General features: G+C 43.2%; 1 protein-coding gene across 1 annotated transcript; it reads right to left on the bottom strand.

The window, feature by feature from the left end:
- Positions 1–1,915: 1,915 nt before the first annotated feature.
- Positions 1,916–18,684, bottom strand: jph3a (junctophilin 3a). The gene is made up of 6 exons (XM_088334133.1): positions 17,615–18,684; positions 9,029–9,809; positions 7,771–7,895; positions 3,821–5,058; positions 3,473–3,563; positions 1,916–3,386 (listed from the first exon to the last, which is right to left on the bottom strand). Exons 1-5 carry the CDS (start codon positions 17,994–17,996, stop codon positions 3,483–3,485), a joined length of 2,607 nt encoding a protein of 868 aa, XP_088190259.1. The 5' UTR covers positions 17,997–18,684; the 3' UTR covers positions 1,916–3,386; positions 3,473–3,482.
- Positions 18,685–19,730: the final 1,046 nt, after the last annotated feature.

Here is a 19,730-nt window from a genome sequence, read left to right as displayed (position 1 = left end):
ATAGACTGTGTATTAATTGACCACTAAACATGCGATACAAAGCAAAAGGTAGAATAGAAACTATGGAAATTCAAAGAAACCAAAAAGCGCCATTTTTCGCCTTTATCAACAATTTCAGTTTTCGGGTACCCGTAGCAGCAAGATGACGTGAAGATGATGATGATGATCATGTTCGCTCCTTTTAGGTGGGGTGATGTTAAGTAAAATAAACGCACATTTCCCAACCTACGAGTATTTGGAAAAATGCACTTTTATAGGATAGTTTGTGTTTTTTTGCTCTTTTCTTTTAAAACAATCATGTCTTTTTTTAGCTGAAGTAAGTTTTTTTACCACAAGGAGGCGCTAAATAATACATAATGACTTTTTCAGCTATGTGTTTGCTTTCCAACATGATTCAGTCCAGGTTTTTGACCTCTAGTCAGTCTTTTGGTGTATTCTTCACCATAATAGTTAAACGCCTGCACAAACATGTTGTCAACATAATGTTAATTAATGCTTGTGTTTTCCTGGCCTCTTTTTCCAATATACACTTTTTTAAATTACTTTGGTACCGCAACTATGACGAGTCGGATGACGCTTTACTCGAAAAACAACTTCGTCCTGCTGTTGAAGGTGCTGTATATAAGTTAGATCAGGAGACTTCTGCAAACGGTAACCATGGAAACCAGTATCTGTTTCATGTTGGGGAGAAAACCCTTACCAAAAAACAAAAATCCACACAAAAAGTGGTGGCCGATGACCCAGCTGATTAAGGGATCAGTCAAACGTGTCAAAGGGCATTGAAAGCAGACCCAAGGTGGCGTTTGAGCCCCTAACCCCAATTTTAATTTACCGGTTTATTGAGGCCAATAATGATCGTCAGGGTCATTTTAAATAGGCAGAATGTAAACGTTTATTTGTTTACGTTAAAAAACATAGGGTTGCTTAAATTTCTCAGGTTGAAACACATTTTTTGTCACAATTTTTGATCTTTTGTAAACCTGATTTGTAAATTGTTAAATAACAATACTTTTACAAATGGAAATCAAATTGCATTTAACATGTGTGCATAATAAAATAATATATCACATTAACACTTTCAAACGGAAATGTAAATACATGTGTGCAAAAAGTACGTGACTTTTCCTTCTGAGTACTTGACCCCTGACAAATCTGTGCACGGCACTTATCAGGAATGTGTATGCAATTGGCCCCGCCTGTTTGGCGCCAGCTGCGGCTCGTTGCCTGATTTGCTTATCTCCTATTTAAGCTCAGCTCTCTCACTCACCCTTTGCAGTCCATCAACGAACCTCTGCACCCGCAAGACGTGTGTTTTTATTCTGTCCGGTTTCCCGCTGGTGCATCCTGTCCGGTATCGTTCCCGTCTATCTCGTCCTGTTTGATATCAATCTCCAGTGTCTGGTATCGTTCCCGTCTATCTCGCCCTGCTTGTTATCAGACACCAGTCTCCAGTGTCTGGTATCGATCCCGTCTGTCTCGCCCTGTCTGTTACCTTGCTACAATCTCCAGTATTGGGTATCATCCCCGTCTATCTCGTCCTGTGTGATATCAGTCTCCAGTCTCCTGAATCTGATATCAATCCTGTCTGTCCCATCCTGCCCAGTATCGATCCCTTCTGTCCGGTATCTGCTTGTGTAACTGGTATCGATCTCGCCGGCCTCTGGCTTCCTGTTGTTCCACGCCAGACATCTGCCTTACTTCCTCCGCCCAGCGATCGCCGAATCACTGGCGTTTGTGTTAACGTGCATGACTGCCCCATTTCCCGTAAAATAAAGCTTGTGTGAGAAACGTTACGCACCTGGGTCCTCCTCCTGTTCTGGTTCTGACAGTATGTTTATTTTCCAGCTTTAATGAACACAATTTGCTTAAAAACACAGACCACAAGTCACAATCCCAAGTCATGACATGCTTAGTATTTAAAACATTTTATTGTCTCCTCCACTTTAACAACCTCATAAACCAAAGCGTAAGAAACAGCATGCTCAGGCATGCAATTATTTCACAACATGATGATGCCACTGGGTGCCAAGTATAAAACATAGAATAGTAGAGTTTGTTTTCATACCATTCATCAACTGGGGACATTTTTAAATATCCACTGAGAGTTAAAAGCTAGCATTTATTTGACACGGCTCTCCAGGTCTCGCGTGTTACTTAATAAAAGAGACGAGAAGGAGAGACTTTACAAAGTGACACCAGATTGAGCAGGCTGAACAAACATGCGGAAAAATCTCATCCGGCCCAGAAGTGTCAGGGAATGACACAGTAGAAACCCCACCTTCCCATTTTGAGTGTTCCAAAGGTTGACTAAGAGACAGAGTCAAAACAGTGCATGCCATTCGTGGTTAAGGGGGTTATAGAGTGAGATGTGTCGAATGTTATCCCCCCCCCCCTCGTATCGGGGCGAGCATCATCGAGCGTTTGATCAGAAATTAAGTGGGGGAATTAAATTAGTATGAGGAACTCTGTATTCTCTCTGGTGTTGAACAGGAAATATAATCACAGGTACACAAATCGTAGCATAAATAGTGATCGTAACATAACAGTCTGGAGGCTGTTCATAGGAAGTAAGTTAAATACAGTATGTCATGTTACGTTGCCACGTGACTGTCATCAAATGTAAGGAGTATTGACGAATAATGACATACAAATTCATTTGCCAACAATGCCTCTTGAGTATAAATTTGGGTCTTGGAGCATTTCAGTGTTGTAAAAAAAAGTTACAAATCATTTGTGCCCCCCCCCCTCACTTTTCCAGGATGCAAATATTTTATTAAGTGAAATTTGATGACCTTAAACAAGTGCAAGAAATCAGGATCACCAGAATGGAGCCCAAAAAAGACAAATGAGTTAAGTTAAAGGGATTGGGAATGCATTTTGACATCCCACACAGCTTCATGCAAAAGTCTCAAGTGGGTTTGGATTAAATGAATAAATAAATACACAAATAAATAAATATACAATAATGGCTAAGCCCTTTAAATGGATCTACTCTTGCAGCATAGTTCTGTATGTTGCGCATAGTGCAATCGGTGGAATAAGTGGAAATGATGCAAAAAAGAAAAGATGAAAATATTTGTTTTCATGTACCGGTAGTGAGAGTTCCATGTTCTTATTCAGCATGTGAAATGATTACCAGTGGTGGAAAAAATCGACCAAATCTGCCTGTGACCGTCCATTTAACAGTATGCAATGGACACCCATGCAAATGTGCCCTTAAATGCCACAATCAAGAAAAAGCTGCGATCTTCACTTTACTGCAATTCTAATTCAATCATGTTTTAATGATTGCAAGCTCAAAAGAAAGGATTAGGAGGGATGGTGTTCATGCAGAGATTGACTGGGCCTCCTCACTAAGGCTCTGTATCCTCCATTCAGGGTTGGATCTACAGTGGAGTAAGCAGAATGTCTATCTCAAAAATTGATAATATAACATACTGCTGTGATTAATAAGTCATTTAATCAATCATACCTGTGTTAAATTAAATAAAAAAATGAATGAAAAGAACAGCTACTCCAATATTGAGTAAGATGACCATCACCACTAGAATGGAGCTGGAGCCCTGAAAAATGGAAGAATGGAAAAACAACATTATACAGTGTATAATACCCAATGCAAACATTTCTCCTTATTTTACTCTAATTCTAACATTGTAGCAGAAATCCTTAAGCCACTAATACTTTTGTTTTACTAGACCAGACAAGGTCTCATTGACACACTACTGGCATGGCATACTGAAAGACATTGTAATAATCTATGGGTCATATCTATTATAAATGCACATTCTGTTGCGATCCTAAAACCCCTAACCAGACTTACTGAGTTTGATTTGAGGGCGAGGAGCTCTCCTTCTTGTTCAAGAGTGATGGGCTGAGACTGCAGCGGCACAGAGAGGGCGAGGTCTCGATGTAACGGCCAATCATCTTGGTCTGTCCCTGTGCTCAAATTGTCCAACATCTGGACAGAGTCCACAGATCCCTCTCTCACCGGTCTCAGGCCTCTGGAACGCACCCTGTTGTTCTTAGGGACCGGCGATTCCTGGCCCAGGCCTTCGAAGATCTGCGATCCCGGACACTGAAGCCTCAAGTCCCCTGCGTATTCATTCATCCTTTCCTCGTCGTGCTGTGTGAGGCGCGAATGGGCGGGGCTCCACCTAAGGGTGCTTTCTGCAGTCCAACCCTCTGTGAGGCCATCATGCCTTTGGTCAATTACAGCATGCTCGTTAAGCTTATGGTTAGGGGGGTTGTGCTGCTGAAGGTGGTGTTTCGAGAAGACATGCTCTCGAAAGTTGTAGCTGGAGGCAACGTGGTCATTTGGGCTGTGGTTTGAGGAGATATAATTTTGGGAGTCGTGATTAGGAGAAGCATGCTCAGAAGTCATGTGATTGGATAGGTTCTGCTCCAAGGTATTGTGATTGGATAAGATGGGCACCTGCCTGTAGTTAGAAGAGGCATGCTCACAGGCCTTGTGATTGCTGGAAGAATGATCCCATGTTTTGTGATTGGATGACGTACAATCTCTTGACCTGTGATTGGAAGTGGCATGCTTAGAGAACTTTTGGTTGGATGCAGAATGCTCCCATGATCTACGGGAAGATGCATGCTCCCGGACCTTGTAATTGGAGATGGATTTCTTGTGGAGCTTGTGGTTGGTTAAAGGAATTGGATCGTGGCCATTAACCTGCCCTTCCTGCTCTTCCAGCAAAGAGGGTGTTGTGGAGCGGCTGCTGCAACCTCGATCCGGGTACACATCATCTGCCCAGTTGTTAGCGCCCCCTTTGAGCAGGTCTATACCCCGCGACTCAACCAGCACCTGGATCTCTGACACGCCCTGATCATCCACAGCGCTCTGCCTCATGAAGCAAGTGTTTCTGGGACGATGGACGTTATTGGGTGGGCTACGAATCGGACAGAAGGGCACGCTCAGGGCAGGGCTGAGGTCGGGTGTTATAACAGGCGGCGTTGAATCTGGAGTACAGAGCTCAGGACTGCCTGTTCCGGTGGAGATGACTTCCTTGTCCTTGACGTTCTGGTTCTGGGACTTCTGACATTCAAGCCCTAGGAGAATGATTGGATGATAATACCGATGAAGTCATCTTGTAAAAAATGTGTGCGAGTACATCAGCCAGTGTAAACAAAACAAAATATACATTCACTCCATTCATTTACAAAAATGTTTCACTTCACTGACACTTTTCCACATAGTTTATATTTATACTAATGCTAGGTAACTAAATTTCTTTAACAGAAGTCAACCAAGAGCTTCAATTTCTATCATTTTATTCAATAAAAATAGTGCTCCCTCTAGTGCAAAACAGGGATTTGATTTATAATTGTGCCTGTTTAGTCTGAGTGAAACAGAACGACCCACCCTATTTTATTATAATTGTAGGCATCTATTTTGCGTCTTTCATTTGACCAATCACGGCTTAGCTTGAGAAAGCATGTGAACAATGATCGGTTATCTGAGCCCAATGATATGAGTTGCACTTACTCCTTTACTTACACTTGAGAAACTTTTTAAAAGGTACTTTTCCGGGGTGTTTTACCTAACAGAACTTTTTAATTTTACTTTAGCAAATGTATGATTAATGAATCCTTTGACCCAATCCCATTACTTCCACTTTCACCTACTCCATTAATATTGTTTAACCTACTCCTCCCCCTTCCAATTATTTGAGGAGGGTAAGAGAATGACTCTCCTAGGAATTAGAAACATAGTTACGCCGGTATCACTTTAAGATGGGCTCACTGTGCAACAATTGCTCGTCCCTTTTTTCACATTTTCTTTGTTAATTTCAATCACCTCAATACTATAACTTTGGAAAAAAGTTCCAACAGTACACTGTAAAGTGTAACTTGCAAAAGAAACAAACTTTGGTTTATTCTTGTCTGTCTATCTTGCATGCACCTCTCCTGTGATGTACTTTTCCTTGTCTCGCAGAACTCACCATAGGAATTTAATTTTTATAACGCAACAATTCATAAATATATATTATGGGTTCATTTCCTCTAACAATTGCTTCCAGTAGGTCAGTAATGCAGAGGGCGCCTGACTAGGGAGAAGCCTCGAGGCTCCCCCGACCTGATTTTGTGAAAAGGGGCGTATCCTCAGGTGTAATGCACACTGCATCAGGAACTGATGCGGTCTTTCATCTGTACCGACAACACACAGACTTTGCAAGACAAGCATTCACACATAATTTTTTGCGTTTACGGCGGGAGGAGGGAGGGGTGCGTCTCAACATTATGGACCGATTGCGCAAGCATTAATCAAAGACATAATTTATTTCAAAAAGAGTTTTAAATGGTAAATGGACTCTACTTATATAGCGCTTTACCAGCCACCGTGGACTCTCAAAGCACTTTACAATACACTTCATACTTTACCCATTCCCCGCACACACACACACACAGGAAGCAGAGTGAGCCACGCCACAGAATGCATATAGGAGGCATTAGTGGTTCAATGTCATACCCAAGGACACATTGACATTTAACTCGGATGAGTGGGAATGTCTGAGAATCGAACCTGTGACCAAAAAAAAACTCACTACCTCCTGAGCCATTGGACACCCCAAAACTAAGAAACAGGGCAGAATTATTTATGGGGGCTATTATGAAGGTCAAACATACACTCTGTGTTTAGGATTTTCCAAAATTTGACAGATCTACCCTAGGTAAATTCGTTTTAAGTTTAAAATTGTGTAATTTTTGCATGTTTTATTAATTGGAGTTCTTTTTTTGCCCATTATATTTCCAAATGATGTCAAGCCATGGAGTACGTCTACCATCCGATAAATCAAGCATGACAAACATAAGAACTGGCCTGTTGGATGATTTATTCCGCCCAGTCATAAATTTCCAAGTATAGAAAAAGTGAGTCTCAAGGTCTCATCTCATCTCATCTCATTAGCCGTACCGCTTATCCTCAGTAGGGTTGCGGGGGGCTGGAGCCCATCCCAGCAATCATCGGGCAGTGGGCAGGGGACACCCTGAACTGGTTGCCAGCCAATCGCAGGGCACACAGGGACAGACAACTCATTCGCTCATTCACACCTAGGGACAATTTGGACCGGCCAATTCACCTGAAATGCATGTCTTTGGAATGTGGGAGGAAACCGGAGTGCCCGGAGGAAACCCACACAAGCACGGGGAGAACATACAAACTCCGCACAGAAAGTCTGGAGCTGGATTTGAACCCACGACAGGTTCCCATGACATGAACTGTGCCGCACAAGCGCTAACCACTGCGCCGCCGTACTGCCATTTCTATCAAAGTTTTTTTGTAGTTTTTTTGCAAAATAAATGCAAACCCAATGGTCTCTTCGGCCGCTAGAGAGCAGTGTTGAGGGTTTATAGCGTGGTGAAGTGGTTCAGGTTTAAAATTTCATTCACTCAACTGACATGAAAATCTTTTTTGTCCATTGTTTGGAAATAAATGTGTTTATAAAATAATCTCTAGTGGTACATGATCATAACATGTTGGGTTGGTTACCAATGTAGGCTAAATTAAAAAGCAAAATACCGAAAAACAAAGCGAAATATTTGGAGTGAACATTTTTTTTAAGTATCCAGCCTGCCTCAGAACATAAAGTCTGAGCCATACCCAAACTGAGTTCAACAGCCGTGAATAATAGAACGTGGCTTATATAAATGATTCATTTCCTAATTTTATAGTAAATATAACAGAGTTAAAATAGATTTATTGGTAAGGAAACAATATTCATTGGGACTTCTGAGTGTTTTGATCTAGCAACGACAACTCACCATTTCCATAGATGTGAAAGGAGGGTGAGAGTTCTTTGGCAGCTATCCGTGAAAGTCGGCATTCTTCCGTGGCCTTCCGTGCAACTCCCTCGGCCACCTCAGCCTTTCCACGAGCGTGGCTCATTCTGCGCAAAAAATGGAAAACATTCCCTTTGTTGGCTTTAGAATTCAGAGATAGATAGATAACTGTGCTGTTCTGACTTCAATTCTTTGATGAACTGAAAATGGACTGACATGCCTATACGTTGTATTTTCTTCACCAGGGGTCTCCAACATGGTACCTGCTATCACCAGGTAGCTCCCTAAGAACACCTGAGTAGCCTGCCAGCAGGTTCTGACAATAGCTCACCGGTAATGGGTCATTGTGATCGTCTAGGAAATTGGATTTCTGACTGACATGGTGTGTTAGTGGTTGACTTAACTTCTAAGCTTATTTAACAACGTAGTAATAACATGATAGCCCTTTCACCCATAACAATGTTTCCCATATTATTGAAAGTCTCAGGCAGGCTACTAGGGCCTAATTTGTCCCACCATTGTCTCATAAACTTGTATTATCAAAAATGTAAAAGTTTAAGCTTTCTAATAATATGTGGCATAAGGTATTTCGATGACTGGTGACGTCATACAGGCTCGTATAAGTCCGGCGGCCCACCAGCAAGCCTTCGGAGCATTAAAGGGTTAAGATATCTAATTTTAAAAAGATTGCAAACACCATTTTGTGCAGAAACTGTGGCCCTCAGGGACCAAAGTGCCCAGGGCTGGTACAGCAGAAGTACAGTATTACCTCAGTTAGAGCAGTTAATGGGGGCAGAAACCCCCATGAAAAGAAGAAGCCTTTACGTATTAATTTATTTAATTATGTATTTATTACTCACGCGCAAACCCAACTCACAGGCTCGAGTATTTGTTTAACAAACAAAAGTACTGAACTTTATAAACAATTTTTACAAACAACTCCTGTACTGTTGAATTATAATCTTAAAACTAATTTTGCTGTTTTATTGCACAACTTTATGAATTAATCCACTTAGTTTTGCCACCAACATGTGCATTTACGAAACGATTATGTCCTACAGAAACCGTATATCAAACATTTTCGAAAAGCACAATGGAGCCACTAAGGGGCGCCAAAGACCCGCATATAGGTCCTAAGCAGGTTTAGCAAGTGGAGAGGTCCAACTTTGTTGGCAATAGAATGGATCTTTAACTGTTTAGCCATTCACAAGCACAAAGTAGCGAGGCATCTCAGTATTACCTTGACATGGCAATCTCAGCTTTCTGCTTGGAAATTTCCGCAGCCTTGTCGGCCGCTTCGACAGCTCTGTCCACCTTCTCTCGAATTTTGCTGGCCCTCAGCGGAATTAGATTCTTGCGCTTGCCGCTCACCAGCACGTTCTGCTTGTACTTGCCTTCCTCTTTGGTGCCATCAGGAAAGGTGGTGCAACCGTACCCGTGTCTTTTGTTTCCCGCCCACTCGCCGGCGTAGTGGAGGCCGTCCGAGCGTCGGCCCACGCCCCAACCCGCCCTGTGATCGCTCCTCCACTCGCCTGCGTACATTTCGGTCACGGTAGCATCCACAGGGGCGCTCTGTTCATTCTCACTCGCATTGGAATGGATGTCGGACGCGGCCGAGCTGACCATACTCATGCCTGCCTCACTGCAGAAGGAACTTTGCTTGCTCAGTTGACTGGCGAGGGAGTTTTTGGATTCCGAGCGCCTTAACTTGAGGCCGCTGAGGATGGACTGCCTGAAGCGGCCTTTCCTCTTCCTCTGGCGCTCGGCTTCGCTCGGAGCCGTTAGGGCGAAGCCCCCCCGGCCCACGGGGCTGCCGGCCAGCCTCGCTGCCACCCCATCTGCGGGCGCGTTGGCCGTGCCATCTTCGAGGGTGGCCGGCGGCCCGTGGCTGTGCTCAGAACGGAGGGAGTTTATGGACGTTCGTAGCGGGAAAAGGATGACTGCCGCCATGCCGTATGGGACGCTCTGCCGCACACCGTATCCGTGACGCATTCCACCAAGCCACTGGCCCTGGTAGGTTCCTGGTCCGGACAGAGAAAAGAGGATTTACTACAATTACAAATAAGAAAAAACATGCTGCACTCTCGTTCATATTTCTCTGTAGACTCTTCCTCTGTCTCCTTCCCCTCAATACAGTGTTTTCCAGGCTTTGAACTTATAGATATAAAAATCTAAATGTTTTCTAAGAATGTGAGACACAATTCTGAAAAGAAACCAAATTGATTCAACATTGTATATTGTGATAACAAGTAAAACATGGAAAAGTAGGTGTTGCTCCCTATGAGTTAATACTTTGTTTATACTCATTTTACTTTAATCATAGCAACAAGTCTTTTGGGGTATGTTTGTATAGGTTTTGCACATTTTGAAACAGGAATATTTACCAATTTTTCCTTACAAAACAGCTCAAGTTCCTTAAGGTTTGATGGTGATAGTCTATGCAAAGCATTTTTCAGATCTTTCCACAAATGCACTGTCAGACTGAGATCTGGACTTTGGCTTGGCAATTCTAACACTTTATAATTATTGGTTTCAAACCACTCCATTGTAGATTTAGATTTCTGTTTAGGATCATTGTCCTGTTGGAAGGTGAACCTGCATCCCATTCTCAGGTCTCTTGCAGACTCTGAAAGATCTCCCGTCAGAATCCCCCTGTATTTGCCCCATCATTCGTCCCATCGACTCTAATGATCTTCTCAGTCCTTGCTGAACAAAAGCAACCCCAGAACATGATGCTGTCACCATGCTTGGCAGTGGGGATGGTGTTTTCAGAGTGATGTGCAGTGTTACTCTTAAGCCAAACATAACACTTTGCATTCTGGCCAAAAGGTTCCATTTTGGTCTGACCAAAGCACCTTGTGTCATGATTGCCAAAATGAAGACACCCGGGGCAATCGTTTGGCGCGCAGGAGCGCACTCTCTGATTGGCTGGCACTCCCCTCTTAAGCTGTCAGCACCCAGAGGGGAGTGTCAGACTGTACTTGTTTCTCTCTGTGTGTTTCGCCAGATTACCAGTACCAAAGACTTCTCCTGCTTGATTCCTGCCTGCCTCCTGTTTCTACCTGTTTCTGTCCCATGTTTACGATCTACTCTCCTGTCCTGGCCATCGACCTGCCCGCTAGCTGTATCGATTCTGCCTACCTGTCACGGAGTTGCCATTCCGTCCAACGCTGCTAGCGTTGGACGGGGCCTCGGCTTCCAAAGCAAGCTCTGTCAGCTCAATCCAATAAAGATTCCTTTTAAACGAACACAATTGGGTCCGGGATTCCATTCTGGTTCGTGACAGAACGGTTTGACCAGAAAAGGGCCCAGCGAACGTTTCTCACAAGCACCGATTGGAGAAAGGAGCCATGCAGCAGTCGCATCGGACTGAGGCGGAGCTCCGACGGATGTCGGGTGACGTGTCCGCCATTCTCCGACTTCTCCGGCAGCAACAAGAAATGCTTCAGCGCCAGCAAGCAAAGTTGGATGCTCTCACAGAGATTCTCGCTCGTCAGCTGCAAGCATCGGTCCCGCCGCCCGGTAATTCTCTGTCTGCCGTGCCGCCGCAAGCCCCGACCCTCCCGCTCGTGAATGCTCCCGCCATCGAAACGGCGGAGCCGCAGGTGGGCGCTCCGGAAAAATGTTGTGGCGATCCTGCCCATGTTCGCGCTTTCCTGGTGAACTGTCGGCTTATTTTCGACTTGCAACCCCGTAACTTCGCGTTCGAAGCGGCCAAAGTGGCCTTCACAATTAACCACCTGTCTGGGAGGGCTCGTCTTTGGGGAACAGACGAATTTGAACGGGGTTTGGCGACATGCTCATCGTTCGACCTTCTGGCCCAAGAAATGCTGAAGGTGTTCGATACGGGCTCCTCTTCGGCCGACGCCTCCCGCTCGCTCATGAACATGCGCCAGGGGAGGCGCACGATTGCCGACTACTCCATCGATTTCCGGACACTAGCGAGCCAAAGCAATTGGAACGCGGAACCGCTTGTGGACGCCTATCTTCTCAGCCTAGCGGACTATTTGAAGGACGAGTTAGTGTCCCACGCTCCCCCGGCCACGCTCTACGACCAGACCGTGCCAAATAAAAGACCACCATTTGCTGTACTAATATGTGTTTTTCCACTTTTCTTCTTCATCAGCTAACGTAGGTTCTTGACAACAAAATGGCCAACAAATGCAAAATGACATTCACTAATAATCTTCCATCAGTTAGCTGCGTTTTTTTAATGATACAACGATTCAAGTCAGGAGCTTTAGCCATTTTCTACAGACTCAACATGCACATACATAAAATGATGGATTCTTCCTTGCCATCTACTGTAATTGACCCTCAGTTTTTTTGTTTTGCTTTAGCATTATTTTGCCAGGGCATGGGCCCGCGACCTAAAAAAAACAGGTATGGGCCACTTTTCGGTTGTGACCACCCTGAGACACACTGATATTTGCTGCGGTAAATGGGATGGATAAACGCTGTTTTGATTGCACAGCGAAGAATAGAAGAAAAAAGAAAAAGGACGATCTGTAATCTTGTTTTCTCAGCGGACCACTGTTCAGTTAGATCTGTATATATTTAGTATGTAGACCGTGTCCCAATTACATTATATCATACATTAATTCCAATTAGGTCACACAAACAGGATGCAGAGAAGTAGCTAATCCTAAAAGCATGGAACATCTGGAAGGAAGGAAACTATCACTTGGATATTAAGGTGGCTGATATGACGATATTAGATCAATCGGACAATTAACAAGACCATGGTCTTATAAAAACTACAGATTTGTTGTACTGTGTAATATTTTCTAATAGTATTGAAGCTACTCTGTTCTGTTGAGTTCAATTGCATTTATAATACCTAAATCACGTAATACCTATTTACAGTAGGTATTACGTGATTTACTTATGTATACAAATTTTCATATGGGATATATTTGTATGTGTTTATTTATACATTTATTTGTGCGTATGGCAGCATTGGGATGCTAAAATAATCATCATCACCTTTATGAACACTATGATAATCATAATCAGCACCACCATCATCATCATTCTAATCATTATCACCCTCGACTTTGTTATCATCATCGCCATCATCTGTCTGTCTCTGGCACTCAACTTTACACCAGAGCGCCAACAAGATGTGGAACTGTAGATATCTGTGCCTAATCTCTCCACACCTGCTTACTTGTACTCTTTCTCTTCTTTTATATACGAATTTCATATTAATCTTATTGTATCTTAGGTCCGGTGAGGTGGATGAGTGGTTAGTACGACAGCATAGGTCCAGGGCTGAAATCCAGCAATCCCCTGTCCTCCTTTCGAGTGGAGTCTGCATGTTCTGCCTCTGCTTGCTGGGGTTTCCTCTCATATTCCAACAACATGCATGCCAGGTTTATCTGTGGGTCCAAATTGTCCCTTGGTATGAAAGAACGTATGAATGGTTGTATGTTCTCCGTGAGCTCTGCGACTGCCTGGCAACCAGTTCAGGGTACCCTCTGCCTGAGGATGACTGGCTTCCCTGCATTTGGGACCACCACCAGCAAACCCTAACATCATCATTATCTTCATCATTTTCTTCATCGTACTCATCATCATTATCATTGTTTTCATCATTATCATAATAATCACCATCATCAAGAAAACTACATGAAATGAAAGGTAATGGAGAAGTCCAGGGCCCAGTTCAAGTTCGGTGTGACTGTAGCGGTGTCAGAAAGAATTATGAACAGAAAAAATAATGAAACACGTTTTTTTCCTGTGCATTCCTATTCTGGTCCGCGGGCCTGGGTTGTGCCAAAAAACGCTCCTTCAGCGTAAAATTTACCCCCTCGCACAAACGCTACTAAGATAACTTTGTATCCATTTTTCTTTTGGCAATAGAGCAATAAAGCACGAAGCATTTGCACCTTGTAGATAGATAGATAGATACTTTATATCTAGTAGAAATCGCTTTTGAGCATATTGAAAATATTGACTTTGGCGAAATGACACCACCTTTTCTTTCTACTCGGTGGACACATAAATTATTTGTTTTTATTTTTATTCACCTGCGATTCATAAGAGTGATCTACCGAATATCACATTCATTGAAAACTTTTATGTGCTCTAATAAAGCTTATCACGCTGAAAGGAACTGTACAATTCTAAACGGATAAAACAGACGAATATTTTCAAATGCTTCAAAAGTAATTTTCTACAAGGTATGGTTGTTTGGCTCGATCCTTTAACCACTAGGGTCGTAGGGGCACCATTTCCTGTGGTGTGTCAAGGGCAAGTACAGCCTTATGGCGCCAATCCTTTGTGTTTCACTGTTACATACATTCCCCCCCAAACTATAGTAGTTTTAGTAACGTTTGCGGAAGGAGGAACATTTCACACGATTTTTCGGCACAACACTGGCTGTTTGGGATCCCTGGTCTGCTATCGTTTACGGTTCTTGTCTTATTGTCCGTAGCACGACCAGAGCTGTCCACGGTGCTGAAAACTGCGAAAGACTGCGCATGGACGAGGCCTCCGATTCAAGACTCTGAGGTTTTCTGTTTTTTTTTTGTTTTTTTCCAAGTGCCTCGATTTACTGAAAATGTGTCAGCTCTTGCATGCTGAATTCATCAGTTAGCAGTCGTCCACGTTAGTGGAAGACTGGGGCTGGCGTGTTTATATGATGTTTTTATTCTGCTTGCATCTAGTTTAAAACAGTGGTTCTCAACTGGTCTGACTGCCCACTGTCCCCCTAATTAATAGCCATGACCTGAAACAAGAACGCATTTCCACTTCTCAAATTTACAACATGAAAAGATTTAGCAGTTAAAACCTGATCGTATAATATATTAAGCTTTTTTCTAAAAGAAAAAAACAAAACAAAAAATGGCTTTTAAAGGGACTCTGTGTATTATTTAGCGCCTCCAAGTGGTAAAAAAAATCATCTACATGTATTTGACAGAACAATAGCCTCTCTTGGAGAGTGCTGATATAATTCTTGGCCACTTTGCTGCTACGGGTACCCTAAAAAACCTTGTGAAAAGCTGGGCAAAAAAATTTGAAGAAAAATTGTGCAGTTTGGTCACTTTGAGTCTCCATTTTTTGTATTCTTCCTTGTACTTATTGGCACTCGTTTTTGGTTGCACTGCACAATACAGCAACATCTAGTAGTCAAATCATAGGGATAGCGTGTATTTTTGCCCGTTAAATGTCACTGTATTGTGTAGTGTTTTGTTCCATTTTTTATTTATTTTTTTACATTTTTAATGAAATCCAAAACATTTCACTTCATTAGCTGCTTCTATTAGCTCCTTCCTCAATATAACACAATCCATAGCTCATATCTTCCCTGCTGTATTCATCTTTGGCCGTGCTCAAGATGTGTAAAAGAACTTGATCCGTCTTCTTCGGTTGTGTAAATTGGTGAGTGCCAACTAGCATTTGGAGGGTATTGGCGCCATCTACTGTTAACATAAGTTTTGCAAAGGTCCGCAACCCACTGAGAACGGGTCCGCAACCCGCTTTTGAGTTGCGCCACGCCAGTTGAAAAAGTTGGTCCGGAACTATGGAGTTGGAGAATTTTTAAATAATTATTTGCGAAGAAAGCCCTCCCAGGACGACATGAGCCTGTTCTGTCCTCCATCACTTTATGATCTCCAGCACTCTCCTTTGCTGAGCCTGGATTGCAGCACATACTGTACAAAAGAGCCAAAATTAGAAGAACGGTGGAAAGAGGGGAGGAGCAAGAAGCCAACTAGACTTCATGCAAGCCATGCCGTGGTCTCTAGTGACACCCTGACCTAATGTTGCTGCATTACCATGGGAACCTTGCGGCACAGAAGCTGTGATGTTGTGTTGACTCTTACTTTCCACTTACATTAGCTGTTTTTTTTAAAGTTAATAATAAAGGCACAGCCCTCCTGAGGTTCTATGACCTACATTATATTCATGTCACAGCAGTACAGAAGCTGTTAATTTTACATAAGGGGATTTTCATTCGTTATACAGAGACCCTTTGCTATTTTACACTTCAGTAATCGCTGTTTCAAAGGATTGCCAATTCTGAATTAAATTGTCTTTGTCGTTGATATCAACGTGCACTGTCTTCTGCAGCAGACCGCACACAACAAACGCTATCACGGGGAACATGAATGTGTGTGCTGGCTGGTGTATACTGTCAGTCAAACAGCCAGGGTTGGCAGGCTCACAAGTCAAAGTGTCCACCCAAATTAAACTGCAAAGCACGGCAAATGCTAACGCTATTGTTTCAGTAGCTCGTTACATTAAAAATAAATTCATCAATTAAATATGACTCTGAGGAAAGTCAGAAGAGCAAAAATTAAATGGTGATCACCAGCGGGTACTCCGTGGATTGTTATCGGGCCCGGGAAGGGACTTAGGCAGTGTTGCCAGAGAAAGCAATAGCCATGCAGCAGGTCTAGCTTACTGCTATGGTTACATAACAAACCAGCCCTGCCAAGCCTGTATCTCACCAACAATAGATCCATTACCCATGAAGCAGATCACCTGGAGCTTCAACTCATGGGAAACCACTGAATTATAAACGGTTGTATTTTAATAATCGCGGAGATCTGGACCAATCTGAGGATACGCGATTCTAGCGTGCAACTAGCCAGCCGCTCTCCAAGCAGCTGAATAACCCGTGGACCGGTTCTGAAAATAAATCACCAGTGCTGGGTCATTGTGAATTTTTAGTAAAATTATATTTTAGTGGTTGAGGCGAATTTAACCCTAACTCCGTTGATTAACCAGATAATAACTTAGTAATAACATAGTAATGCCATAAGTTTTTATTTTATAAATCCAAGTCAAACTGGCAGCCATCATACTAATCAGTAACAAAAAAGCAGCTCTGGGAATCACTGGTGTGGTAAAACCTAAAACAAGTGCTGAGAAGCGCAAGGAAGAATACTAACAACAAACACTCAAAATGACCAAACTGCAAAATGTTTTTAATTTTTTACAGCCATTCAAAAAAAGGATTTGTGCTAACAAGAGTATGAGTATGGATGTTAAGAGGGGACTGTATGAGAGTGTGATTGTGCCGACTTTGTTGTATGGTGCAGAGACTTGGTGCCTGAATGCAGATTTGAGAAGGAAATGAAGTCTTTTTGAGATGAAGTGTTTGAGGACTATGTTAGGAGTGACAAGATTGGATAGATTGGGAAATGAAATTGTGAGGGACAGAACTGGAGTAGTAGTGGAACTGAGCAAGCGTGTGGTTAAGGGAGTACTCTGTTGGTTTGGACACATGGAGAGGATGGATGAGGAGCAAATGTTGAAAATGTGTTTCTACCATTTTTCGGAAGTCGAATGGTCGTAAGTAGCGTCTGTATTTAGAACTTGAGTTTGTTTAGACAAATCTTTCCCCATATAGGTGTTGGGTAAACATATATAGCTTACATTTTTAGTTGCAGGAAGTTCTTCCCATTACAATTCATACTTGGAAAACGCTACCTTCATTTTTTTGCATGGCCAATAATAAAAGTCCATAATTGATACGCAATCCTTGCACTAATGCACATTTCATAGTACACTGTTAAGGTGTAGCAGGCAGCTGTCCTCTTGGGTACAACCCATAGGATTCCATGAAGCTTCATAGGACAATGCCATACAAACTATTGCCTGCTGCCGTTAACCACGAGGGAAGAAGAAATGCAATGGCAAAATTATGCCACCAGAGAGCAGTGTCTGCATCATTTCTAAGCAGGCTTGTTGAGAAACGAGAATTTCAGGTATTTACAAGCACTTCACCCAAAATTCAATATTTTTCCACCCTTGAAAACACAAGTCTATAATTCAAGCATTTTTAAGGATTTCAAATACCCGTAATCGGATTTACCTCCATCAGAATAGGTTTCAGTCCCATATCCGTCCTGGAGACCGTTGCTCCATGTTCCCTCGTAGCGTGCGCCGCTGGTTGTGCTCTCCAGCTGCCCATAGCGACCTTTGAACCCTTGCGTCCACTCCCCTCTGTAATCCCAGCGGCCCTTGCTCTCCACTCCGACCCCGTGCCGCTTACCCTGCGCCCAGGTGCCCTGATAGCTGTTCCCGCTGGGCCACGTGTACACGCCCAGGACCTCGAAGCCGTGACTCCACGCCCCCGCGTACTCGCCCTGACCCTGCGGTCCCGTGCAGACCCCTCTGCCGTGCGCTTTCCCCTGCTCCCACCCTCCGCAATACGACCCCCCATCATCAAAGTCAAACCTGCCTCCAGTGGACATGCATGAAACAGGTTTAGGCAAATCCTTAGAATGTGAAGAAAGAGAAACGCAAAAGCCTGCTTTTGAAAAGAGGGTGCAAGTAGGGAGAAGGCCTCGTCCTGATCAGGTGGCAGGGAGGTGACTTCCTCTCCTTCTGAATGTGAAGTCCGCTTTTCTCGTTACGAATGCCGACTACACCTTCAGTGGCATGGAGATAGGCGCCGGCTGTGCTGGAAAACAGGGCCTGACATAGTCGTCCGATGCTTCCTGCACCCTCGGCGGCTGGTGGTCCCGGTTGTGCAACGAGGCGCTCCACGCTCCAGAAGGCCTACGGAGAAACGACAGCGCTCGGCTCAATTAGCCGCTCCAGCATCCCGGGAGATTGAGACAGGAAGCAGAGATCCGAGCGTCTCTCCCAGTACGATTAGGAACGGCGGAAGGTTGAATTTCTCCGAAGCGCAGCCCAGAAAATCACTGCTCTCTGATCCGAGCGGTTGAATCGTTACGGCACAGACTCCTAGGCCGAAGCCAAGTGGAGTGCCAGCATCTCCTGCTTCCTTCCTCTTTGCCACTCTGCACAGGAGCCTCTCTCCTCAAGGTGTCAAGAGATGGAGGGGAATCATAATCGTCTCCATTGTCCTCTCCGACTTACACGAGGGTTTAGGTTTTTTGCAGGTCACCCCCCTCGACGTCTTGCTATATTTCTCTTTCTACCTCTCTTCTATCTACTCATTTACAGGACTGTTCCACCCCAGCCGATACCCCTCCCCCACACGCACGCAGACGCACTCCTTCTCTTCTCTCTTAAAGAGCTAGACACAGAAAAATTGCGCCCCTTCCTTTTGGATTCGGTATACTGAGATTATCCGGCATCATTTTACTCTCTTCCCTACTTTCTCGTTAGGCTGAAATATTTATGGAGGACCAATCCGGCCAATTGTAGAAATATGTGTAAAAACAAATGAAAATTTACAAATATATGCCATAGAAATAAATTAACACATAAATAAACCATTACCTCTTTTCTCCTTTCTTTTTTTCTATTTTCCCTTTTCCTCTTTTTGTTTTTTCTCATTTTTCCTTTTTCTTCTTACTTTTCTTTTCCGTTTTCTTTTAGGTTTTTCATCCTTTTCTCTCTTGTTTTCTTCTTTCTTTCCTTTCCTTTTCCATTTTCCTTTTATTGCCAAAGGCTAGGCCATAAGGTGAGGTGAAATAATGTGTTTTGGTCACTTTGAGTACAGTATCTGTAGTTTGTATTCTTCCTTGTGCTTTTTGGCACTTGTTTTCGGTTACACAACACCACAATGACACATCGAGTGGTCAAATATCGCACACTGTCCCTTTCAAACCAAGTCCAAAATAAAATACAAATATCAGGAATTCTGGTTTCACCACTAAGATTAATTCATTTCTTCATAAATCTTTAATGTACGTAGAAATATTAAATTGTGATAATGCATTTTTGATTTTATCTACCGTGATTCCGGTCTATAAGGCGCACTTTCGAATTTCGGGCAAATTTGGGGTTTTAAGATGTGCTTTGTAGTCTGGGAAATACAATAAAACCTAAATACATGCGATATATGCATTTTGTTTGTTAACGCATTTTGTCATTCAATTTTTCAATTATGTTCTTGTGTATTGTGTCACACTAAAATGTGATTCACATGAGGGGGCGGGTCAATTTGACTGAGCTTTGCAACGATTGGTGGTAAAGCCATTACAGTTGATCTGCAAACTCGTCAATCAACCAAT

The sequence above is a fragment of the Urocampus carinirostris genome, chromosome 4, assembly GCF_059441175.1.
Source record: "Urocampus carinirostris isolate Australia breed hairy pipefish chromosome 4, RoL_Ucar_1.0, whole genome shotgun sequence".
Lineage (NCBI taxonomy): Eukaryota > Metazoa > Chordata > Actinopteri > Syngnathiformes > Syngnathidae > Urocampus > Urocampus carinirostris.
Note: the sequence above shows the minus strand (reverse complement) of the source record. Positions and strands in the feature narration are given on the sequence as shown.

Bases quoted from the DNA above. Each gene is read 5' to 3' on its own strand.
- jph3a (XM_088334133.1), bottom strand. From the start codon at position 17,996: ATGTCCACTGGAGGCAGGTTTGACTTTGATGATGGGGGGTCGTATTGC. The intron at 7,896-9,028 runs GTAATACTGAGA...TTTTTTGCGCAG, and splicing joins GCTGAGATTGCCATGTCAAG to AATGAGCCACGCTCGTGGAA. The intron at 3,564-3,820 runs GTAAGTCTGGTT...TCCATTTTTCAG, and splicing joins TCGCCCTCAAATCAAACTCA to GGCTCCAGCTCCATTCTAGT.